At 50.9% G+C, this 23637-nt stretch overlaps 10 protein-coding genes across 10 annotated transcripts; 4 read left to right on the top strand and 6 right to left on the bottom strand.

Moving 5' to 3' along the window:
- Nucleotides 1-290: 290 nt before the first annotated feature.
- On the bottom strand, nucleotides 291-692 carry PC9H_008407 (uncharacterized protein; the record flags this gene model as incomplete). Its single annotated transcript, XM_036777918.1, has 2 exons — nucleotides 291-600; nucleotides 661-692. The coding sequence occupies 2 exons, from the start codon at nucleotides 690-692 to the stop codon at nucleotides 291-293; spliced, it is 342 nt and encodes a 113-aa protein (XP_036629346.1).
- An 822-nt stretch (nucleotides 693-1514) lies between these two features.
- On the bottom strand, nucleotides 1515-1786 carry PC9H_008406 (uncharacterized protein; the record flags this gene model as incomplete). Its single annotated transcript, XM_036777917.1, has 2 exons — nucleotides 1515-1688; nucleotides 1742-1786. The coding sequence occupies 2 exons, from the start codon at nucleotides 1784-1786 to the stop codon at nucleotides 1515-1517; spliced, it is 219 nt and encodes a 72-aa protein (XP_036629345.1).
- A 1670-nt stretch (nucleotides 1787-3456) lies between these two features.
- On the bottom strand, nucleotides 3457-5395 carry PC9H_008405 (uncharacterized protein; the record flags this gene model as incomplete). Its single annotated transcript, XM_036777916.1, has 2 exons — nucleotides 3457-5051; nucleotides 5101-5395. 2 exons carry the CDS (start codon nucleotides 5393-5395, stop codon nucleotides 3457-3459), a joined length of 1890 nt encoding a protein of 629 aa, XP_036629344.1.
- A 585-nt stretch (nucleotides 5396-5980) lies between these two features.
- Nucleotides 5981-6584, bottom strand: UBC2 (Ubiquitin-conjugating enzyme E2 2; the record flags this gene model as incomplete). The annotated part of the gene is made up of 3 exons (XM_036777915.1): nucleotides 5981-6342; nucleotides 6401-6527; nucleotides 6582-6584. The coding sequence occupies 3 exons, from the start codon at nucleotides 6582-6584 to the stop codon at nucleotides 5981-5983; spliced, it is 492 nt and encodes a 163-aa protein (XP_036629343.1).
- Nucleotides 6585-11365: 4781 nt separating this feature from the next.
- PC9H_008403 (uncharacterized protein) lies at nucleotides 11366-13230 on the bottom strand (the record flags this gene model as incomplete). The annotated part of the gene is made up of 5 exons (XM_036777914.1): nucleotides 11366-12319; nucleotides 12369-12576; nucleotides 12623-12759; nucleotides 12810-13083; nucleotides 13136-13230. 5 exons carry the CDS (start codon nucleotides 13228-13230, stop codon nucleotides 11366-11368), a joined length of 1668 nt encoding a protein of 555 aa, XP_036629342.1.
- A 224-nt stretch (nucleotides 13231-13454) lies between these two features.
- Nucleotides 13455-14585, top strand: PC9H_008402 (uncharacterized protein; the record flags this gene model as incomplete). The annotated part of the gene is made up of 4 exons (XM_036777913.1): nucleotides 13455-13528; nucleotides 13581-13772; nucleotides 13821-14334; nucleotides 14385-14585. 4 exons carry the CDS (start codon nucleotides 13455-13457, stop codon nucleotides 14583-14585), a joined length of 981 nt encoding a protein of 326 aa, XP_036629341.1.
- A 313-nt stretch (nucleotides 14586-14898) lies between these two features.
- On the top strand, nucleotides 14899-17592 carry PC9H_008401 (uncharacterized protein; the record flags this gene model as incomplete). The annotated part of the gene is made up of 10 exons (XM_036777912.1): nucleotides 14899-15090; nucleotides 15149-15374; nucleotides 15482-15872; nucleotides 15923-16067; nucleotides 16122-16259; nucleotides 16311-16667; nucleotides 16732-17000; nucleotides 17052-17121; nucleotides 17175-17309; nucleotides 17368-17592. 10 exons carry the CDS (start codon nucleotides 14899-14901, stop codon nucleotides 17590-17592), a joined length of 2148 nt encoding a protein of 715 aa, XP_036629340.1.
- Nucleotides 17593-17754: 162 nt separating this feature from the next.
- On the bottom strand, nucleotides 17755-18020 carry PC9H_008400 (uncharacterized protein; the record flags this gene model as incomplete). Its single annotated transcript, XM_036777911.1, has 2 exons — nucleotides 17755-17840; nucleotides 17897-18020. 2 exons carry the CDS (start codon nucleotides 18018-18020, stop codon nucleotides 17755-17757), a joined length of 210 nt encoding a protein of 69 aa, XP_036629339.1.
- Nucleotides 18021-18759: 739 nt separating this feature from the next.
- PC9H_008399 (uncharacterized protein) lies at nucleotides 18760-20507 on the top strand (the record flags this gene model as incomplete). The annotated part of the gene is made up of 3 exons (XM_036777910.1): nucleotides 18760-18879; nucleotides 19103-19351; nucleotides 19404-20507. The coding sequence occupies 3 exons, from the start codon at nucleotides 18760-18762 to the stop codon at nucleotides 20505-20507; spliced, it is 1473 nt and encodes a 490-aa protein (XP_036629338.1).
- Nucleotides 20508-21495: 988 nt separating this feature from the next.
- On the top strand, nucleotides 21496-23587 carry PC9H_008398 (uncharacterized protein; the record flags this gene model as incomplete). Its single annotated transcript, XM_036777909.1, has 8 exons — nucleotides 21496-21561; nucleotides 21641-21721; nucleotides 21769-21844; nucleotides 21993-22104; nucleotides 22155-22329; nucleotides 22381-23276; nucleotides 23334-23397; nucleotides 23456-23587. The coding sequence occupies 8 exons, from the start codon at nucleotides 21496-21498 to the stop codon at nucleotides 23585-23587; spliced, it is 1602 nt and encodes a 533-aa protein (XP_036629337.1).
- Nucleotides 23588-23637: the final 50 nt, after the last annotated feature.

Here is a 23637-nt window from a genome sequence, read left to right as displayed (position 1 = left end):
CCAGAAATGGCGCGAAGGAGTGCGAAGCAACATTGGCTAAGCAATTCTTGGTATCGAGAGACTGCAACATAAATAACAGAAGGAAATTAATACTATTCCCGTCAGCACTCTTAGGAACCCGTCGATGCACAGACAACACGTTGCGCCAAAGCAATCTACTCCCATTAACAATACTGGATAGCCCCTAACATACAGGGGCCTGCTATACACCCTTCGCAACCATGTATTCGATGCCTCTGATATGTAGTTATAGATGAGCCATCATGAAATGTGCAGGTGAGACTTACAAATCAGGTAGAAAGCTGGCCATTATTGTTCTCAATGAAGGAGTTGAGGTCTATGGTAGCATCATTCCACTCCCCATCGGCACGCTGAAGAGATGCTCGGAGGATGGTATAACCAGCGTCGACGTCTATTCGCACGTCAGTGGCCGATGCCGAGAATCCCTCTGCACCAGCTTCGAATTCGCCATCGTTGTTGCCGAGAACATCGTCCAAGTCCAAAGAAGATTCGACCCAATCGCCCTCGCTATCCTGGCACGTCGCGTGCAGGACGTTTCCTTCGAGGTACCAATCACGACTAGATTCAGCGAATGGCATACTGTCCATGCGATACTAGTAAGTCCTCGTCCTCGCAGGCTCGGAGTACCTGGTGACTTACGTGGATAATGAGCTGGGTAGTTGCTGTACCATAGGCTCATATCTCGAGGCTTTTATACTGTATCAGGCCCAGAAGATGAGTCGTCCCGAGTCAATGGTTCCTATTACCTCAGATTCTGCTGTCAGTTGCAATGCACGCAGATGCTGGCCCGTTATCACGATGGCTCGGCGCTGTCAGTAACTTCTATCACGATAGATGGATGATGTAGTCACAGATGCTTTGGTCCCTAGAGAAGGTGCCAAGTTCGAGGACGTGGGTACCCAAGACTCCAAGCAGAGGAACCTAAAGGCCTCCTGGTGCTGCGGAAAGTGCTAAACCTACAAACCAAGATTACAAATGAGCCGGATGCTGGGCAAAGAGTGCGTGACATCCTCTGGGCTTGTCGATGTCTTCGCCATGGCATCCCTTTTACAGATGTCTTTGTGCCGTCAACGTTCAATCTGTGCCTGCTCTGAGCGTTTAGACTATGCAATCTGTTCCATAACTCGAGTCTGGTAACATTACGCCTACAGAACGTATTTCTCAGTATGAGTTACCGGCTTTATGGTTCTTCATCAAGTGAACCGCTATCTGACTTGTGCCGGCCTCAAACTTCTGGAACATGCTGGCAGACATTCCCACAGAAACGTCGTCATCGCCTTCGAGTAATCCTCCAATAGTCAGTTTCGTGAACTCCTCCAGGGGCATCCACGACTTCGAGAGAGCTTCCGGGGTACCATATGCTAGGGAACGAGGTGGGACGTCAATACCTTCATTTGCCTATAAAGGTATACCTACGATCATGCAATTCCGACTCTACGAGGCTGGTTGTTTCCACGGAGTCAAATTACGATCAAGCTTGACCAATTGCGTGCTTAACGTGGCTTGATTTCGACAACATGGATTCTGCTATCCACAAGTTGCGCGCGAAGGGCCATCAAGAAACTGTGGCTTGCCGCCTTGGATGCCGAGTAGTTCGGAATCCAGGCAGCGGAGACCATGCTCAATCCGGAGGAGATGCCGATGAAGAAGCAGTCTCTGCCTTGGGCCTAATCGCCGGTACTCAGTTGAGAAGTACATGCTAAAAATTGGGCGAGCTTACCGCCAACTTCTGGAAATGCGGCATTAGGGCTACAACGGTGGCCATGATTGACGTTTACGTTGAGTTCCTCCGCAATCTCTGATGGTCGCCGTAGTCAGCATCAACATGCCAATAGGCTTCTACAACAACGTATTGTCAAAGTCGACGCTCGACGGTTCGGTGAAGGGTGCTGAACTCCCGCGTTCAAGACTATCGTACCAAGCTAACAAGATAGTAGCGTAGGACCTCGTTTCTGACAAAAGAGCCCTCGCTACGATCGCTTTGAGTTCTTGAGGACTTTCCTGAACATCTAAATTGATGGCTTGCAAATCCTGGGTAGCAAGCTCGTCGAGGCGACCTTGGCGTCGCCCTATCGCAATGACCTGTGCCTTGCCTGGCAATCTCTGAGCTTCAGCGCCAGCGCCCGATCAATGCCAGATGTCGCGCCAGTGACGAGGATACATTTACTATCCAAGATACGGCGCTGGCGAGCCTACAAAACAAGTAGAGTCGAAGAACCACATCTACTGGCCCACACAGATGATGGCCGCCCAAATGTGTTCCACATTCTGGCAACTTCGTACTGGCGGAATACATAAGTTGATACGTTTGAGCTCGCTGATCAGGAAGGTGGTCAGCGAACCATAACTACCCTTGTGAGATAATGGCGGTACACTCATCTAGTCAATATGAAAAGTCCGCTCACCTCCAAGTTATATCGGGTTGGTCGCAAGCATGAAAGTGGGGTGAATCAAAGTAGATCGACAGAACGTACGTGAAAGCTATCCCATATCCTCTAATGCAATGGCCACACGTTTGCACGAATCAACGACCCTCCGAGCCACACGACCGTCGTCTGCAGTCTCTAAACCATATTTCTCTACGGACACACCGTATGAGGATCTCGTACACGGCAATCGTTACTCCAATCGATAATAACGCAGCGGCTACCATATGACGCTCCAAGGGCCGTGATTTTTGAAGTGAGGGAACTTTCGGGAGAGCAGATGTTCGTGAACCATCACTATGGCGTTCAAATTGGGTGAAAATTCACCAATCTAGTAGAAACGATAGAAATTGTGGTACTGTGAAGTTGGAACCATCGTTGTGGAGAAATGGTGTAAGCGCCCACAGAGTGGGTCACCGGGACCATGTCCACTCATACCTTCCACCACCAACGTCCGACGTGAACGCTAGTGGCATGCCATAAAGGTCAATCATATATAGTATGAGACAATCCATTTCACGCAACCCAACTTTTTGCAGTATTCAGTTAGATATGCACGCCCGTTGAGACAAAGAGATTGAAAGAGTGTCTGAACAGGAATCCACCCGGAATGCGGACCTTGATACGTTAAATGTTGACTATCTGAACAACTTGGCATAATTTATGTTCACTCTCTCGTTCTCTCTGGCTTGTGCTGAAATATCTCTAGTGCGTGCTGACTTGCATCGAGCCTTGAAGCCTTCGACGGCGGCCTATGGGTCGCGTTACTAACTCGTCAACTCATCCAGGAAAACACGAGTGTCTTGATTTCAAATGAATTGACTATCTGCTACAGTCGAAGCTTGTTTACCCCTGTTTTCCGAATCGGAGCGCAGCTATGGAAACGATGGGCGACTTTGCCTCTAGAACTGCCCACCTTACCCAAGGTTTACCATGACACTTTCTTTGCCCTCGCTCGCGGCTGTATAAATGTATCTCAAGGGTGCTTCGCATTGTTGTATAGCTATAATCAGACGATTGATATGGTCCTCGTCGGAGCGGCCTCATACCATACCGATACAATGTAGTCGTCGACAGCTTGTACCCGAGTAAAGGCACCATCTTTCCCCACGGAAAGAACTACCAGACCCTTCATCCACCTCCCTTCGTAGGACATATCGTACCCTGCCGCAAGCAGAACAAATTGGTACTGATACTCTTTGGTAACCGCCGCCGTTTCGTCAATGGCATGTGTACGGTCCTGTTCCCCCAAAAGGCCCTTTGGATGTGAATCCGTCTTAACGACACGGCAGGCCACCGGATCCCAATCGATGGGCTCCATTTTGGTTCGCAATGTGAGGACGCCCCCCGACACCGCACCAAAGGGATTTTTCGTGCTGATGGGTGACACAGTGCAAGCGACAACTTCTGCCCTATACTCGGCGCGGCGATCCCACGCTTCGTCCTCCCATGGGTGCATGTGCACCTGGCAATCCGCTGATGCCCACGACCACGAAGGCGCTCGGTATTCTGGCCGGGCTGAAGGCTGGCTCCCGTGATCAAAAGTAATCCACATGAGGTCCTCAAGGAGAGTCGAACGCCATAAGCCAGCGAGATACTCACCCGCACCTGCCATATGAAATGCCTCGGCGACACCAGCAATTGCATTGAGTTTATCGGCTGGAAAGGATAGCAGCCGCTCTGAATAGTCCAGCACCATGCGGTACCATAAGCTCTGCAGCCCAAGGCTCATGCGCCCCTCCTCCGGAAGTGCCTTCGGAAATAACAAGCTCACGTCACTCGAGTTGATATCGCGACTGGGATTCGCGTCCTCAGTGACCTTCGCTCTGGTGCTGCGACATCGAAAGTAAACCTCGGGGAAGCAGAATATAACCGAGCGCGGCGCCAGTGTATTCTCCTGAAAGCACCATGCCCGGGTAAATATGGGCACCCGCGTGTTGATGCTTTCGTATGCTAGCAGGCTCTCTGAAGCTTGCGCACGGAGCTGTAGGAAGCGACTATCGCTTTGCCTGTCGACTTCGAGCCCATGTCGAACTAACATGGTTCCTATGCGCCCGGTTGGCGTGTAGAAGGGCAAGCGCACAGGCGGTCTGCGTTCTGGTAGGAATCCCTCGCGAGCACTGTATGCGAACTCGGGTGTCAGCATGACATGCCCATGTTCGTAGATGTCGTGCATATGTCCAAGCTCCTGGAGTTTATCGTCGTCTGAATCTTGTATGATGCACAAGGCATCAACCCAAAGGTAAGGTAGACCTAGTTGGTGGGTCACGAAGATAGCATCCTCGATCGTCTGCGGGAGGGGCGTGGTAATACGCTGGATGTATGCCGTTAGTGTCGCCTTTGTAAGTTGTTGTGGTTGTGCCCCGCCCCAGACGTAACTGAGCGTGGCGTAGAACCCGCGCTGGCCTGCGGTGATCACGACGCGGGGGTTGTCCGGTTCTGAACAATCGATCAGTCGTGTCGGCAGCCCGACTTCCTGGTGCCGTCTGCAAGATTCATGTAGTCCGCATGCTGCAATCAGCTTCGTACAGAGAGCGTAGTCAACAGACGGGGTGATCTTTTGCAAAGGGTCTTGACGGCCGATATAGTTGGCTGCATCATCCCCTAAAGCCAGGTGACATCGAAGTCCAGAACTCGTCGCGTACGCACATACCTTCTTCCGCACAAATCCTGAACCTCCCAAACTTCAAAGAATCGATGAATAGCAGTAACTCGTTCGGGCGGCCACGCTCTTGACTTTCGATGCAGTAGCGTAGTTGTATCTTCTGCTCGGGCGGGGTTGTGATACCGGTTTCTGCTCGAGTTTTGGCTACGGCGGCTGAGCTGTAGATATTCAGAAGACCGCACGAGTTACACCCCGTGGTCTTAGCAGAAGCCTCGATTTCTTCCCAAGACGTGATGTACGAGTATCCTGAGGTATTCAAGGTCACTTCGGAGTTACCATTCATAAGTGCCTGTTGAAAATGGTCGAACGAGAACGGCCCCTGCCTACACCTTGAGCAAATTAGCAGTTCAAAGCCTGCGTTATCTACCGAAGACTATGCTGCAAGTCAGCTTCACTATTACCATTCACCCGTTGATTTGATATGTAAGACTCACCCCTTCAAGCTTCAGTACTCGATCCTGATGACATACCGCCAACGCTAGACGCACGCTGTGGTGAAGCAAACAGTGATAGCTTCAAGGATAGAAACAGTGTTGCCTTATCTCATCGACATCAGATCAAGCGGGGGGTTTAGAGTGCACCAAACAAAGATGCCGCCCAGAATGTCGCTTTAGGCTTGTACGAGCATGTTCTGTCTCGAGAGAACGCCATTGGGCACTTCAGGAAACTAGTTTACGGCCTACTCGAAGTCGAGTATCGCCGTTCAACCCGTGAAGGACTTAGACCCGCTGAGTATACTGATGTTTCATCGTAAGATCCATGAGGGGTCCAGATATGACATACAGGAGATCCTAGATGATGGAGGTACGAGATCCGCAATGGCAACAAAATTAAGGTCACAAATATCGATACACGTAGAAGAGAAAAATTACTGCGAGCCCTCGTCTGTCTGAATCTTCTCCTCTGGATCCAACCAGCTCTCTTCTACTGTTGCCTTCACACGACGAACGTACTCCTTCATGTTTTCCCTGTACAGCTGCGCAGCTTCCGCGTTTGCCGGACTGTTCGGATTGGGATCGTGCAGCAGACTTTGGATGGATGTGAGGATGGCGGCGACGTCGTACGTAGGCGACCAGCGGTTTTGGAGAATGTCGAGACATAGCTCTCCGTTGGCGTAGACGTTGGGGTGGAACATGCGAGACAAAAATTTGACGGTGGGGGGCTTATTGGGGTATGTTTCATCAAAAGTGAGGAGAAGCTTGAACGTGCCGTCTTCGAATGGCGTTTCGGCTGCAAGGTGGGGCAATGGTCTTGTGCGCTGGTCGCTGATCTGGAGAGAAGGACATACCTGGTCCAAAAATGACAGCGTTCCATAGCATTATGTTGTCGGGACATGGGCTCCCCGAGATCCCACCAGGCGGATCCGTGGACAATCGTTTGAAGTCTCTTATGAGACGGCGGCGACAGTTCGTGGACTGCGTGACGGGGCGGGTTAGAGCACTTCGTTGGCGATTGAACCAAGGACTCACCATCGTGGGCGTATCGTGTATGAAAACGAAGAAGGACAAGAGAAGGTGATGGATAAGGTACAAGAGTAATCGTTGAAATCGTCGAGCCGTGGTGAGTTGCTGAGTTCAGGCTGTCAATTTGTTTGGCAAGACACGCCGATGCAAACACTGCGAGGCCAAACTCGCCCACTCATTGTCGACACTGGAGTCATCAAACTAAAGGCTATATGTCAGTGGCATAGCCCAATGAAAGTGAAGGCGAGCACTCGCTCCTCTAATGCCCGATTCAAGCCATGAAATAGCTTCAATTTCAGATGCTAGTATTCAGGCATACTGTATCTCACACCCTCACTCGACGACAGACCTAGTTGAGCTGAAATCGGGTTTGAGAAGCTGCATGTTCACCTTGAGGGGTCCCTTGCGCCCACCGTTGAAGCGATCCGCGCTACTAAAGGGCCAGGGCAACGACCGGACGCGAAGTGCCACCTACCTACATCTACTCGTGTCTGTATGGAATACAAAGTCCAGACGAAGCGCAATAACACTTTCGACGTTGCCTCCCCACTGAACCCCACATATTGTAAGTCCTCGTAGTACGACCCCTCTCGTAGATGTATATTGATCATCCAGAAGGTACGGACGACGAATTATGTTACAATAATCCGCGGAAACCCGCTCAGGTTCTGCCGGTTGAGGCCACCGCCTCCAAAGACGGTGGGATAGCCGTGAACGTTGAACGTTGAACCTCCGTTACTTTCGAGTTATCTTGTCGAATGGGAACTGAGGCTGTGAGGATAGAGGAACTTTATCCACGGTCCATCTGCGAGTGCACGTGAACCCCTGTCCCCTATCACTCCCTTTGAGCTTCGCGCCTTTGTCTCGCGCACACGTATATATATATGTACCACTGTCCCATGTACGGTCCTCATCTTCTTACATTCACGCTTGATAGGTAAACTTATATTTAGTTTACCACTTCTTCATCTTCTTACATTCATGCTCGATAGCACATTGAGCGGCTTCTTCTTCTTTTCAGGATGCCTCCACGGAGAATTCGCGCCTTTACTCGTCCTCGCGACGCCAATGGCCGCTTTCTTTCATCGTCGTCCTCAGCCACTCAATTGCATCCCTCAGCCACTCTGCTCTCGTCCCCAACTCATTCACCAACAGCAACATTATCCCGGCCTTTGTCCCCAGATGAACCAGATATGCCAGGTGAAGGAAGAACGATGCCACCAGCCGAACCCAAAGGCAATCCCCTGGAACAGCACATAGTAGGGCTTGAACCGAGCATGAAAGAGATTTTGGACCTGCTCCGCATGGCAGCAAGTACTCCTCCTCAGCCTCCTCCTGTTGCTCCTGTCCAACCTGTAAGGGCAACCTCAAGATAGCCGCACAGTGCAAGCCTAGCAGAGGGAGAATCCAAAGAGATGAATAAGACTAACTGCAATACATGAGAGAGCTGCTCACCTAGCAGAGGGAGAATCCAAAGAGAACAGGATAAGGATTCTCCATGCTAGGAAGCGAAGTATATACTGTAGTAGCGTGGGAGGAATGAAGGGTAACTGTACAGTACACCAGCCACAGGTACGAACGAATATCACAAGGTACGAGGGGGCATGTGATAATGAAGTGGAAGGGGAATGTACAGGAGTCGTGCCAGCGACCTGGGGAAGTGGGGACAAGGAGTAATGAAGTGGGAAAGGAGGATAGAGGTAGCCCGGATGAGCCCCAAAGTGTATCTACGAGTCCGAGCGAGTCCGAAGTGTCCGAGCGAGTCCAAGGCGTCCAAGTGAGTCCGAGGCGAGTCCGAAGCGCGGGAAGACTTCGGAGTCACCGGACGGGGCTCGGATGCGAAGGGAGTGAACGGAAGGGAAGCGGAAAGGTAAGGGGGCGAGAGGGAAGGAAAGGAAATGAAGGGAATGTAGATAATAGTCCATGGGATGAAGGAAGGGAGAAAGGAAACGAAGGAGGAAGGGAGAGGGACAGGGGAATAGGAGAAAATAGGAGTGTCCCCTTACACAACCTGCCCTGGCCAACCCTGTCGCGCCAAGCCCTCAATTGGCCCCCCTTGCTCTCCTATGTCCCCCCGCAATGTCTAATGCCTCGATTGGTGTGTTATCTATTCCTGATTTATTTCCCGACATCGATGCCATGATCGTCGCATCTATTGGCAAGCATGAGTTCAAGCCGCAGCAGCTTGGCAAGCTCATTCCTGTAAGGGCAACCTCAAGATGGCCGCACAGCGCAAGCCTAGCAGAGGGAGAATCCAAAGATAATGAATAAGACTAACTACAATACATGAGAGGGCTGCTCACCTAGCAGAGGGAGAATCCAAAGAGAACAGGATAAGGATTCTCCATGCTAGGAAGCAAAGTATATACTGTAGTAGTGTGAGAGGAATGCAGGATAACTGTGGCAAAAGTGGTATCCATGTGGTATCCATGTGGCAAATCACTTGACCACGTGGTGCCACATGGGCATCACGTGGACATGTGGTGGACCGCCAGATATACCACAATGAGAATCTGTACCTACGAAAGAGAGGACTTGCAAAGTACATACCTAACATGATGTGTGTATCGTTTGCATTATTTATGGTAGGAACAGTTGAAGCCACTTAGACTATCTTGTGGGTGTAAGGAAGAGCCTGAACTGGGAAGTAAAGGCCACTCAAGGCCACTCGATTCTGATTTGGCCAGTCATGTGATGATAATTTGTGTGGTTTGCCGTCCATCCAGCTCGTTTGGGATAACAAAGATGTATTCGTTGTCGCCACAAGCTCTCTCGTTTGGCGGCTGGTTCACGGACCGGGAACAAATGGAACCCGGACGTGGAACACAGCTGAACTCCTGGAAGGGAGAAACCCCTGTAAGGTGGCCGAACTCAAGCCAGGGAAGGTGCAAAGCGTAGAGACGGAGGCTCGAAAGCAGAGGAATGAGGATTGGCCATGTGGAGACGCGATGATAGGTTGAGAGTGCAGTCCTTGGGAGTGTCAATGTATAAGCGGTAAGCATCGCTGCACCAGCGCCTGTAAGGGGACACTCCTATTTTCTCCCATTCCCCTGTCCCCCTCCCTTCCTCCTCATTCCTTTCTCCCTTCCTTCATCCCACGGACTCTTACATACATCCCCTTTGTCCCCTTTCCTTTCCACTTCCTTTCCACTCACTCCTTTTGCATCCGAGCTTCGTCCGGTGACTCCGAGGTCTTCCTGCACTTTGGACCCGCCTCGGACTCGCTCGGACTCGTCTCGGACACTTCGGACTCGCTCGGACTCATCTATACTCTTCGGGGCTCGTCCGGGTTACCTCTATCCTTTTCCCCCACTTCATTACTCTTCGCCTTTACTTCCCCAAGTCGCTGGCACGACTCCTGTGCATTTACCCTCCACTTCATTATCACATGTTTCCTTGTACCTTGTGATATTTGTTCGGACTTGTGGCTGGTGTACTGTACAGTTATCCTGCATTCCTCTCACGCTACTACAGTATATACTTCACTTCCTAGCATGGAGAATCCTTATCCTGTTCTCTTTGGATTCTCCCTCTGCTAGGTGAGCAGCCCTCTCATGTATTGTAGTTAGCCTTATTCATTATCTTTGGATTCTCCCTCTGCTAGGCCTGCGCTGTCGGCCATCTTGAGGTTGCCCTTACAGATTCTCCCTCTGCTAGGCCTGCGCTGTCGGCCATCTTGAGGTTGCCCTTACAACCTGCCGCTGCGGCTGCAGATGCTGTACCCCGACGAAAGCTGTGACTGGAAAATCCTTGTGGTGGGAATCCGGCATCAATGTCAAGAGCTACACTTGTGGGAGGCTTGGGACTACGCAGCCCCGTGGGTGCACATTTCCACACAGAGGTGCGGAGGGCAAACGAGAATGCGAGGACATACAGGCTTGGCTTCAGCTACTGACTGTGCCTCCCACACTCTTGTGTGCCCTGTATTTCCTGAGGGGGTTCCTACACAGGTACCGAGGGTACGGGCGGAGGCAAGGGGAGTGAGACAGAGACCTCAATGAAGAGGCAAGGATGCGAGTGTGGAAAAGGAACTAATATTTGAACTGAGGTAACTGTAGGTACGGTACAAGACTATATACTGGGGAACACATGGTAGCTGCACATCTGTGAAACAGTCAGGAGTAAGTACAGCGTGTTTGAATATGTACAAGTCCAATATCCGTGAAATGTCCGAGTAGCTGCATGTATGCACAGCCCGAGTCCATAGCCCCAAACGCGCGTGAATGCGCCCCTGGTAGCCTCTAAGGGGCCTCCTGGATGCGCCTATAACATAATTGTGAGATGCCAAAAGATCAATAATATATAGTGTTTCGGAGATTATCGACTGCTTCACACGTACCGCCTTTCTGATATGTGTACAAGAGCTTGTATTCCATGTCACGTCTTTCGTTATCACCCAATCCCACGAGCAATCACCCAATCAACACTGGTCTAGCTTCACTATAAGGACTTGGCCTATTATGGACTTACAAACATCGCTGGAAGTCTTGTGCACCTTGCAGACATGGTACCCCTTAAGAGGGATTGCTAGCGTCTTGCAAGGCCATACAAGAGTCCCGGGGATTCCCTGATGTAATGTCGTGAGTAAAATCTGAGAAGGCGGTCAGCCAAGCGTAGTCATCATAACGAGGGACGACATTCCCTTGGTCGAATCCGTTTGGCTAAGATCCATTGAAAAAAATTCCGGGTAAAGACCCAGATGACCAAATCACTTCCGCGTTAGACACAAAAATGCAAATAATATAAGTAGTAAGAGCGAATCGACAGGACGTACACACAAGAGCTTCCACCTACGGCTTTTTCGCGCCAAAAATACGTTCGCCCGCACTCATCAGCGACCCTCCAAGCCACATACCCATCGTGTGCCAGTCTTTGACACCATCCTTCCCCATAGACGTACCGTTCAACGATCTCGTTCGCACACCGTACACAGCGACCGCTACCCCAATCGTCAGCACCGCACCCGCTACTACAGTGCGCTTTTCTACACGCCCGCCCAAAAACGTCCCCCGCGTCCTCCTCTGCTTATGCTTCTCCCTCCCCGGCTCACTTTCCGATTTCTCCGTATGGGGCTCTGTGTACGGCCGCACTATCAGTTCTGGCTTCTCGACCATGCGCTCCGCTTCATCGTCGTCCGGCATTTCAGAAAGCGACTCGGACCATGTGAACACGACGCTCTGCGGGCCCATGATGGATGTGAGCGAGATATCGCGGTGCGTGGGCGGGTATTTCGCATACAGTTCGTCAGCGGCGACGAGGAGAGACGACAGCGACACTCGGGGGCGCATGAGGCGCAAATACGGTTCTTGTGCTTCGTCCGTTGAGGTTGTGTCTACGTCGTTGGAGAGCGAGAGTTCTTCAACGAGCTCTTTGATTTCTTCCAGCGGTTCCTTCTCATCAACTGGCTCCGTCGCTGGGTGGACCTCCACCTTGTCTTCTTCACTCCGTTTTTCGTCTTTTCCCGCCGCATTCTCCCCGGAATCTTCGGGAGGCTTGCTTTCAGCTTCTCCTACAGAGTTCCTGTCATCTAAAGGTGTCACCTCAAGGCTATCCGATTCATCGTCGGCTGCGGCGACAGTGGCCTCGCCCTCCAGTGGTATATACACATCCGCAAGGGTGTTCGTTTTATCTGAACCCGCGTCCTCGTCGTAGATGTTTGGCAGTCCGCTGAGCAGGGAGTGCACCATCCCTTCTTCCCCCGCTTCTTCGAGTCTCTCGATCTCCGCTTTTCTCGACAGCAGTATCTAATTGGTCGTAAGCGTCGCGGATGAAATCATTTATTAGAGAACGCACCGCGCTTGCTAGATAGACGACCATTATCGGAGGTCTACAGAGAAGATAATCAAAGACGTGTTGGATTAGCGGCAGGCAGGGCATATCGTGGGCGAAGAGCGTCAGCAGATTCGACAAAGCGTAGTAAGGAAGAGGGGATATCTGCTCTAGTAGCGATGAAAGTGGTGGGTCCGCGAGCCGCAAAAGGCGGCTCATGACACTGTATTTACTAGGGTAAGGCGAAGGTGACAAAGACAGAAACGATGAATGCAAACCGTAGTAGACCAAGAACGGGTTCGAGTGTAGACCCCATTGAATCCCGAACGCGCTGCAGGCTAAGTTTTTCTGTGCAGCAAAACTGCATTTCTGGTGGAAGCGTCAGAAATAGGACGGATACGATGTCATGGTAACCCTGTCTTTCTTTCAGCGACCACTTTGACTTTACGCCGCGACTGAACTGACTTGAAAGTAGCTCAGCCTTGGTCTTTTTCGAAACACCGAGACAATCAGTTCGTGTAGCTGTCTTTTGAGGGATTCTTTCTCCAATAGCGGGTCTGCGAATGAGCTGGAGTTATATTCCGAGCACAGGGATACACGTGAAGCGAATGGTTCACCTACGGGATAGAGAACGAAGCTGCGATCGGTGTCAAGTTGTATTTGTCGCTCATCTGGGTGCGCTGGGGGTATTGGATGTGCCTCCTCGTCTTGTGGCTTACGGGCGTGCAAGAGCAAAGGCCTACCGCACAAAATTACTACGGTGGCCCCAGTCGTAGTGTAGAGACGCTTACCATATCTCTACTCTGCGCGGACCGAGCCCACCAGTCTTCAGACTCTCTTCCCTGTACACATGCCAATCGAGCGTGTTGGTGAAATCCTTGGTCATGGAAGAAACAAGAGGGAAATTGCAGCAGTGCACTTGGAACTGAGCAAGCGCGAAGTGACGAGGATAATTACTCACGCTTCACATCTTATCTTATCTTGATGAGTCACGTGGCTCAGAAAAATCCGTTTGGATACCGACTCGGACGCGCCGTTCTCCCCTTTCGCCGACTTTCTTCTCCTCTCCTTCTGACGTCCTGACATAGCATAGACCTTAGACTTCCCGACATGGCAGATGCTGCAAGCTCGAATTCAACTTCATTACTTCCTGCAAAGTCGTGGCAGCACTTCCTTGCTGGAGGGTAACTATAGCGTTATCAATACATTTTCCATCCTTGCTCAAATGACATGCAGTTTAGGTGGCATGTGCGGGGCTATTGTCACTAGCCCATTTGACGTGGTGAAAACGCGCCTACAGTCTAGCCTCTTTCGTGACAAACAACCCGCAATCGGGATGGCTACGGGGAACGGAACCTGTGGGTTGGTCGTTGGGCCACCAAGGTCGGGGCTCATGTATAACTTTGTCGAAACGGGCTACATTCTCCGGTACGAAACAATTAGAATGAACTGCTTGGTTACTAAACTCCTCCTCAGAGATATCTACCGAGAGGAGTCTCCGCGGGCTCTTTTCAAGGGGTTAGGCCCAACACTTGTCGGTGTCATACCCGCGCGTTCCATCAACTTCTTCGTATACGGTAACGGCAAACAAATTATAGCCAACAATTTCAACCACGGGGAGGAGAATTCATACGTGCACCTTGCCGCTGCTGCGGTCGCAGGGATCGCAACGGGGACTGCGACGAATCCGATTTGGGTTGTAAAGACGCGACTGCAGCTCTCACAGGAGGGCGGCGCGCGAGTTGTTGGAGGAAGCTGGGCAACGATCAAGGATATCCTGCGGAATGAGGGGATACGAGGGTTCTACAAGGGTCTCAGCGCGAGCTACTTGGGGGTCACGGAAGGGACGATACAGTGGGTGCTGTATGAAAAGTTGAAGAAGATGAGCGCCGCCACCGAGGGTCAGGGTGGTATCCAGGAGTGGCTTGGGATGCTGGGGAGTGCTGGGACGGCGAAGTGTGTCGCCAGTCTCATCACGTATCCACATGAAGTGAGTAGACTGGTCAAACTCTGTTGCGCTTGCGTCTGACATAATTATAGGTCCTAAGGACGCGTTTGCGACAGCCTAGCGTCAACGGTGTTGTCAAGTACACGGGCTTGCTGCAGACGCTCCGTCTGGTGATAGCGGAGGAAGGGGCCCGCTCCATGTACGGTGGTCTGAGTGCACATCTGATGCGCGTCGTTCCCAACGCTGCCGTGATGTACTCAATATATGAGGGCATTCTGCGGTGGGGAAGTTAGTTTCCTTCGTCCCTCTGTCAAATTTCCCTTGTTTCATGCTGTTTCGTGCTTTCGATATATCATACCCCACTCAAGCTCTACGGCCCGTTCACATTGGTTTATTTAGGTAAAAAAGTATACACTATGCCCTATTATTCATGTACCATAATCTTAATACATATATAAGCAACCCTTGCTCACCTCTGCAGCGACCAATCTTTGATTCCGGAGAAGGCAACCGTCTCAATTTCGGAGGCAAAATGAAATATCATAAATAATTTTACCACGCTAAATACCTTCGTCTATCCCGCAACAGTCAACACTGCTGACGGACATGTTCAATGGCTCGTTTCCGCGGTCAAGCGTGCTGCTACTGGGCGAGCAGCAGATATCGGCGCTGCTGCCCTCGACGCTGATATCTCAGGTCGAATCACTCCTCTCCAGTCACCGAATTCAAGATGCAATCGACCTTGCGGACCAGCGGCGCCGCAAGGTCCAGGAATCTATCACCCCCGATGAGGACGAGGTATGTCTCGCAGTGGCTTGCTCATACACGGCTATCTAACGAGTATATGGGCGAACAGAGCGACGAACTGCGCTACGTGTACCAACGAATTGGGTTCCAATGCTTCGAGGAGACCATGTTCGAAGACGCTGGCACCAACTTCATAAACGGCGACCTCGACCCACGGCTTCTGGTCAGCTATTATCCCGACCTTCGGGGGTCTCTATTCAGCGCGGAGGATGCGCTGGACGTCTTTGCTGGAGTGGCTGAACGCATGCCGCCGGATGCCTCCGTCGACGATATCAGTGAGTACACCCTTCCCCAACCATGCCGATATCGTCTCCCGCCCCGCCTCCGTCCCCGCCTGCTGTCCACTCACGTTTTGTGTTTTATGTGCTGGGACTAATGGTAGTTGTGATGAACCTAGTCAGGAACTACTCGCCCCATCTCGCGCCGAACACGCGTTCCGCGCCGCCGACCGTCGAGTTGCGCAAGATCCTCAACCTCGCAGCGCGCGACATGCTGCTTGCGTTCTTGCGAAAGTGCCGCATAAAACGGCAGGCGTCGAAGGATTCGGGACTTCCGACCACACAAGCCGTTAACGTCACCGTGGACACCGTTCTTGCGAAACTATATATTCTGGAAGGGAGGAAAGAGGACCTACACATGCTTCTGGAGAATCAGAACTATGTTGCCCTTGGCGAAATAGATGCTCTCCTTCGAGAGGGCAGCTTCTTCCACGCTTTATGCCTTATCTACAAATCACAGAATGACGACACGCAGTTGTTGGATACATGGTCAAAGTGTGTCGTATAATGTATTTAATACCTGGACCTGAACTGACTATATCTAGACTTGTGGAAGGGACGTATCAGGACGATACTGTCCCAGATCCCCTCTCCCAGATGATTGCACTCCTCAAGCAGAAACGGGATCGCGGTTTAGTCCAGAAATGGGGTGTGTGGTTGGCGCAACGGGATGCCGAACGCGGGCTCGAGGTAATCACTATTTCTTCACTCACATCTCGCATTCCAAATTTATCCGATGAACAGCTTTTGAAGACCTTGCATTCTGGAAAACGGAGAGATAAACCCGAAGACGACTTAGCCACCCTCAAACAACTTCGGGACGTCAGTACGTCTGCCGCAGCTAGATACTTAGAGTATCTTATTCTAGTTCGCGGCAATAATGTGAGTATCCGACTATGTCATCATTTCTTGGCTCACGTTCCTCTCGCAAAGTCTCCTGCGTGCCACGACGATTTCGCCATGACGTGTGTAGACCAGCTCATCTCATCTGTCTCTGACGAGTCGGTATCCAAACTCTGGCGCGCGAAAGGTAATGTTAGAGCCCTTATGCTATTCTCTACATCTAAAGTGTCTTATACAGCGGCCTCTTACGCCTCCTCCAGCCGCAACGAATCTTCCTTTCTATTATACTTTGCCTCGACCACCCCGGACTCAGATCATAAGCGTACGCGGCTAAAGACTATCGTGTTCTTGCAATCTTCCGCTTCATATGACCCTAAATTACTTCGCGAGCGCTTACTTTCCCAACCTAAAATCTTCACCCTCGAGCTAGCGATTGTAGAAGGAAAGGTGAGCCCTGTTTGACTTATACAGACTTATACTCTACGTCCGGGCCTCTGACGTTCCATCGCAGCTTTCAAATCATCGTTCTGCGCTCCAGATTTTAGCCAATGACATGCGCGACGATATATCCGCCGAAACGTATTGCACTCTGGGAGGCCAAGTCATACCCCCAAGGATACTACGTTCCATGGCCGACAAGGTCGATTCATCCTTATCACAGTGGATTGGCCTACAACTCCCCAATTCAACGCCGCCAATAACTAGGCAGAATTCCACCACCGATAGTCAGCTCAAGAGCGACCTGCTGAAGCTTCTATTGAAAGTCTACATGATGGATGAGTGCGTAGACCACCGCTGATTTAGCTCATCTTTGCTCAACCAACCCTCGAGTAGAGCTGGACCCGCGGATCGCGCCGCTCGTCTTCTGAATGCTCAGTCCGCTAGTCTAGATATTGTCGATGTAAGTCGGGATTCGACGATGTTCCTTGCGCAGCATTTGACGGTTTAATTAAGGTCGTTTCTCTCATACCTCCCAAGTGGCCTCTCACTTCCATGTCCTCGTTCCTGACGCGGTCACTGCGGAGGACGCTTCATACCGTCCACGAAGGCCAAATAGTAAAGATGATTAGCTCTGGGCAAAATCTTGAAGTATGCCTCATGAAATCTGTTATCTCCTCACCCGATTTAGTACTTATTGTCGTTTAAGGTCAAGGATCGTACATGGGCGATTCTTCGAGAGCAAGGTGCTATCGTTGAAGAAGCCATCGAAGACGAGGACGGGAGTGCTACTTCGTATGACGAGAAGTCGCCTCTTTCGGAGAAGGTTGCGCTGCCAGACGATGAATCGGGGCGTGATGCCCATGAAATCCACGTCAATGGTGTCGACCACACCTCAGCTCCGTCATGGACATCTGATGATTCAGCCCCATGACCTTCTTCCATCCTCTGGACTTTTCGTGAAACTTCTTCATCCTGGGTAAACTTGACCGTATATTAATAGAGCCATATGACCCCCATGCATAATTTATCTACTACAGACTCTAATCACTTTGTTAGGAGCGATGTCCTTCTAGGGCGGCGTCCACTACCTCAGTCATTGCAATGACGCCCTCCTCATCAAGACAGTGCGCCCAATGAGCTGGAGGACGACGGGTAATCCTGCGAACAGTTCTGGATCGTCTATGAAACAGTCGGGGTCAATCAAAACTGAAGGGCGAAGAGTTATGGTGACTAACAAAGGTCGTAGATGGCTTCATCCTCGTCGTCGTTTTTGTCACAGAATGTCGCAAGCTCTTCCCCTTGGATTATTGTGTCTAAACGGGGGGAGTGAGTCGATAGTTTTCGTTTCCGGGCCTGCATCGAGAAGTGAAATGAAAACTACCTACCAGACATATTGGATTATATACTCTGTTGTATATGTGACAGTGGCAAATTCAAGAAGAAATGAGCCACGCAAAGGCGCAGTAAGTAGTGACTATTGTTCGCCTCCGAATGAAGTAAAATGCGGTGGATTGCCTTATTCACCTACTCTGTGGCCTTGTAGGTGTCAAGTAGATGGTGAGATGGCTGAAGAGAATGCGATGACCCTGAACTTGTTCAAACTTTCATTAAGTGAACCACGTGATGGTACCCCCATTGTTCTACAATGCCCAAAAGTGGTAATAGGCCACCGGACAAGCAGGACCAAGCAATGTCGGAAAAATCATACCTGCCTTTTAAGGATGGCCCCTTAAATCGTTCTCACAATGTCCTTGAGACAAAGAAGTTGAGCTAACTGCCGCGGCAATTGAGCTCGTACCTACACCATATTTGTTAGAGTAGGACAGTAGTATATATACTTCAATTCGTGATAAAGTATATTGGCTCAAACCACAACTTTCCTTGCTTTTAATGGAGTAACATCCATTATAAGCCCCTTAAAATGCCTTTTAACGAAAGCGTAGGCTTTTGAGCGCTCAAAACTCAAATAGGAAATTTCCGACAAACCTGCATATGGTTGCGGCCCGATAGGAGAAGCGTCTAGATCTTGAGTCAGTGAGGGCGCCAAAGTTCTCAGTCATCCTACGACTTCGACCGTAACATCGCCAGTGAGACAATCATGGGCAACACGAAATCACCGTTGTGTCCACTTCACAAGTTACTCTGGGCTTCTTGCGGTGGCCAGTGGCAAATGGCAAATGGCCACCGCAGTCTCATGGGTCATTGTCCAACATTCGTGGTATGTGGTATGTGGCAAGAGGCAGCATTTTGGCCACAGTGGACGACGGTCACACTTTGTTTGTCCAAGTGTACCGAACGAGAGCGGGGAGTGGTTAAATGGTGGGTCTTGACAATGGCTGTTACTGTCTAACATCCACAACCTGCTCTACTTCACTACCCACAATTATCTCTCCATCTCGAGAATTCGGATCACCGACTCGAGCTTCATATCCTACAATCAGTTACAAGCTATGGCATCCAAATCGAACGCAAAAATCGCTTCTACAAGTCCTCTGGTTACCCAGACTCCTCCTGTTGCCCAGGCCCAGCGCGTCGTGAACCCCTCTCCCCCCCAGAAAAATGTCTACAAGGTCGGGAGCAAAGCCGTCCTTATGCCCAAGCGCGTCGGCACGATCACCGAACTCACGAACTCTGACACGGGCTCTGGCGCTATCTCTGCGACGATCAAAATCGACAACGACGGCAGCTTGGTCAAAGCCACGCTCAACCCCTCCGACGACTACTGGTACCCTCCAAAAAAAGACTGCAATCCTATACTTCCCCGGTGTCCCTGGGGCCACCGTGACGCTGGCGCATCAACGACTCCCAGAAACGGTCGAGGATCCGAAACCTGTTCCGCGGGAAGCGTTGGGGTTGCCGCCTCTGCCTGCGGGTGCTTGTGATTCGGACTCGGACTCTGCCGATGCCGATGAGAACAACGCAGTGAAAGGGAAGAAACGCACTGTAGATCAGAACAAGGGGAAGACGGCTCAAAGGATGAATAAAGCAATTGCCTCGGGCTCTGGGACTACTTATCCTGCGGCTCAAGATGCGGAAGCTCGTCTGGATGGGTTCACTGCCACTGCGTTCTCTTTCTCTGCTCCTGCTTTCAAAAGCAAGAACACTACCAAAGACTCTGCTACTACTTCTCACGTCTCTGGATCCTTCAATTCCAAGACTTCTGGTTCGACTTCCGCTGACTTGCTGACTCCGAAAACAATGCCTCCTTCGACTAAGAGGAAGAGCGATGCAACTGATGGCGATCAGTCGAAGAGGGCTAGGAGCGAGAACGGGGGAAGGTATTTGTCATTCCCTGATATAATGAAACCAGGCGTTGATGTGTTCTTGTTATTCAGTCGTACCGAAGAGACTAATAAGAGTGGAGTCGTCCACAACTACAATGTCGCCTACCTCTACCACATCACCGGCGGTACAAATACTCTCCAACTCCCTCCCGCCATGCCTGGCGGTCTACCATACCATCCGCCGACTGCGTATTACTACGGTCCAGGATACGGATACCGCCAAACGGTCGTAAGAGTACCCTCTGCGCAGGCTGCTACGCCAGTCGCGACCCCACCTTGGGCAGCATCTCAGCAGGCTCCGATGCCATACCAAGCCCCTACTCTTCAAGCAGGTGCTCCACTAGCGCCCTACAGCGCTGCTCAACAGGCTCAAGGACCCCCCGCTGCGCCTCTTAACTCTGGTGCTCCCGCGCCTGCTGGTTATTATCGCCAAAACAGCCCTCAGAACTCCCAAGTCTCTCCTTATGCGATGGATACCCGGTTCCACGAGCAAACTTCTCCTATTCCTTCCTCCTCGCGAGGCCCAGGGACATACTCTGAAAGCCCTCAATATCCCCAGTGATGTCTGGATCTCAAGCAAGACAAGAACAAGAATAGCCGCCACCCCAAATTTACGACTGCAACGATTTCCTTACTTCCCTGCTTCAATATCTATACTTCTACGTACCTCCCTTACATACATCAGTTTCTTTCCCTTCCGTGACTGCCTCCCTTCTGGCCTTTGTACTATTTACATCTTCCCTTCCAAGCAATGTGATCTGGTTTCATTACATACATATCTTGTGCATCTAACGATTGTAGCTACTTCTTGAACGTACATTTATATATCATTGAATACATATATCTGATTCTCGACTATTACTGAGCGCCCCGGCCTCGAGAACTTCAAGCTTGACTTCTGAGTCGTCCCCACACTGGCCATCCTCCCGAGTAGCTCTTCTCAGCCCCTAGCACCCACGATCTCACGGTGGCCGTTTATCGCACCCCCGCATTAGACACGAACTGTGTGGATTTTGAAACGAACCTGCAAGTGTTAGGGAACAGTCACGTTTCGACGTTTCGACACTTAAAACCATGATGTATAGGTTTTCCCTCCTCCATCCCACCCCCTGCTCGTTTGTTCGGCGGGATGCGTCGTGTGCGATCCCCAAATCCGAAACTTGCCAGACCTTTTGACAATAATAACTTTAGTGTGAGATCCTTTCGGTGGCAGCTATCCTTGAGCTATCCCGTTGACGGGTGCCCGACAGTAAAGCTAGTGGATTGTTAGAAGCAGTTATACGAAACTATCTGGGTCACCGGGCAACAATAATCGACTTTTCACGACTAGTGCGGCGCAGTTGCGCGCCGTCACTCTCGACTCGATTGCACGTTGAGCGGATCAGATACTTGGAGAGTCGAGAACGCCGATAAGATAACGATAAAGCACGTTCACGCACGTGGCCCGAGCGATCGAGCCTCGCCAAGGGATTCTCGTCATACTTCAAACAGGTGCATGGAATGGCTGCGACTTTTGCCCCCCCGCTCCTCCTGACCCCCTCCACCTCAGCATGGATGTCGAGGTAATTTCTCCACTGGACACCCCAGTGTGGTCCCTTCTGAAGACCGTCTTTGCGGTGCGTGGACAATGCATTTCCCGTAAACGTCTCGCTTTACTGACTTGTTCGCTTGGTGGCGCGTCGGTTCGGGGGATAGTCGATTCTCGAGGTTTTCTTGCTGTGCATTGCAGGATACATTCTTGCGTCGCATGGAATTCTCGATAAAAAGACGCAGAAGGTAATAGCTGTTTATTTGACCGCAGGCGAATGCTGAGGGTATGATAGCAACTGAACAGACTCAACGTATCGCTCTTTACTCCGTGTTTGTTGTTCTCAAAAGTGGCTTTCTTCCTGTCTCCAGGTGAGCACAAATTCATATCTTGGATGAAGGTTCTGCAGGCGGATATGGGCTCGAAGGACAGAGAACGAGGTAGAAACTTTGGCCTCATGTCGCGCAGCAGAATAGAAGGCCAGACTTTGCATCATTCCATAACTGACGCCCATTTCAGCCAAATTAAGGGAACTATGGATCATCCCAATTTTCTTCACTGTTGTCACCCTGGTGTCAATGTCGATAGCGTTCGTCCTTGGATGGATGTTTCGCTTGAAACGGTCACAAAGGCAAGCGCATTGCAGTATAGTCTTTGGCGTTTGGCTCACACTACAAACAGGAGTTTTGCGATGGCTGCAGCGATGTTCATGAACTCTAATTCTCTCCCTATCGCTTTGATGCAGAGTCTTGTTGTCACGGTGCCCGGCCTGAAATGGGGGACTGGCGATAACAAAAATGCGATGGTTGGTCGCGCTCTGACATACTTGGTATTATATAGTACCTTAGGAATGGTGGTAAGTCCGTGCAATCTTCACCGTCGACTTTACAGCTGAGGCAGAGTGTAGGTACGGTGGAGCTATGGTGTGAGGTTACTAGCACATGCAGATGAGGTCAATCCAGGCTCGGAAGTCAACGAACGCAGCCCATTGCTCGAAACCTTCAGCGAAGCCGCCACTCGCGATGCCGGAAATGATGTTCTTGTGGACACACCGCCACTTTCCACGACTCGTAGCCTTCGGCCGCCGAAACCACACAGACGCACAACGTTTTACAAATCGTTCCCGAATTCACCGAATGAGTCTCAGGCGGAATTGCCCTCGTTAGAGTCTACGCCAGCCTCTGCGCCCGATTCGGAATCGGACGACTCCTACGATGAAGAGAACCCGAGCCCAACCCGTCGTGCCCACACCCTGCACTCTTCCAATTCGGGCATGATGTTCTTACGACGCGCTCGGCGCCGCATAGCGCGGTCTTGGGCAGAGTTCAACGAGTTTATGACAGTTCCGCTTTGGGCTGCGCTAGCCTCTTTGATCGTCGCGTGCATTCAGCCTTTGCAACATCTCTTGGACATGCACATGCAGCCGGTCAAATTCGCCCTAACATCGGCGGGAAACTGCTCTATTCCGCTGACCCTCATCGTGCTAGGAGCCTACTTCTACCCTAATCAAGAACAAACGACGCCTACCTCAGAGAACGGCGTACGAGCAACGGACTCATCTGCCACGCTGACCGCCACTCCTTCGTCGAGTTCACTGTTCAATAATGTTCGCGATTTGTTCAAGAAAGGGCGTCATGCCGACGGAGGGAGCACGCCGAGAGGATACTTGGCTAACCTGCAGCGCGCTGGTGAAACCAAAACCGTAGTAATCGCAGTGGCAGCAAGAATGATCCTGACACCCTTGTGTTTACTCCCGGTGATGGCGATTGGTGCGAGATACGACTCTCCGAAGGTTTTCGATGAGTCAGTGATCCTCTTAATTAAGATGTAGCTTTTCGCTAACCTAATTGTACTAAATAGTCCGGTGTTCGTCGTCGCTAATGTCTTGTTGATATCCTCTCCTCCCGCGCTGACCCTCGCCCAGGTATTTACTGTCCTCTATATATGTGATCGGACGCTAATATCAAACAATACCTTTGCAGATAACGCAAGCAGCTTCAGGCGATGCTTTCGAGCGACTGATCAGCCGAACAATCTTCTGGTCGTATTGTGTGGTCACGCCACCGGCGACGATAGCATATGTAGTCATAGGTTTGATACTCGCGAAGCTGTAAACCCTCTTGCATGTACTATACCGCCGTCGTCATTTACATACATAATTGCT

Source organism: Pleurotus ostreatus (genome assembly GCF_014466165.1).
Source record: "Pleurotus ostreatus strain PC9 chromosome Unknown scaffold_6, whole genome shotgun sequence".
NCBI classification, from domain to species: Eukaryota; Fungi; Basidiomycota; class Agaricomycetes; order Agaricales; family Pleurotaceae; genus Pleurotus; species Pleurotus ostreatus.
The sequence above is the reverse complement of the archived record's forward strand: the minus strand, read 5'-3'. Positions and strand labels throughout refer to the sequence as shown.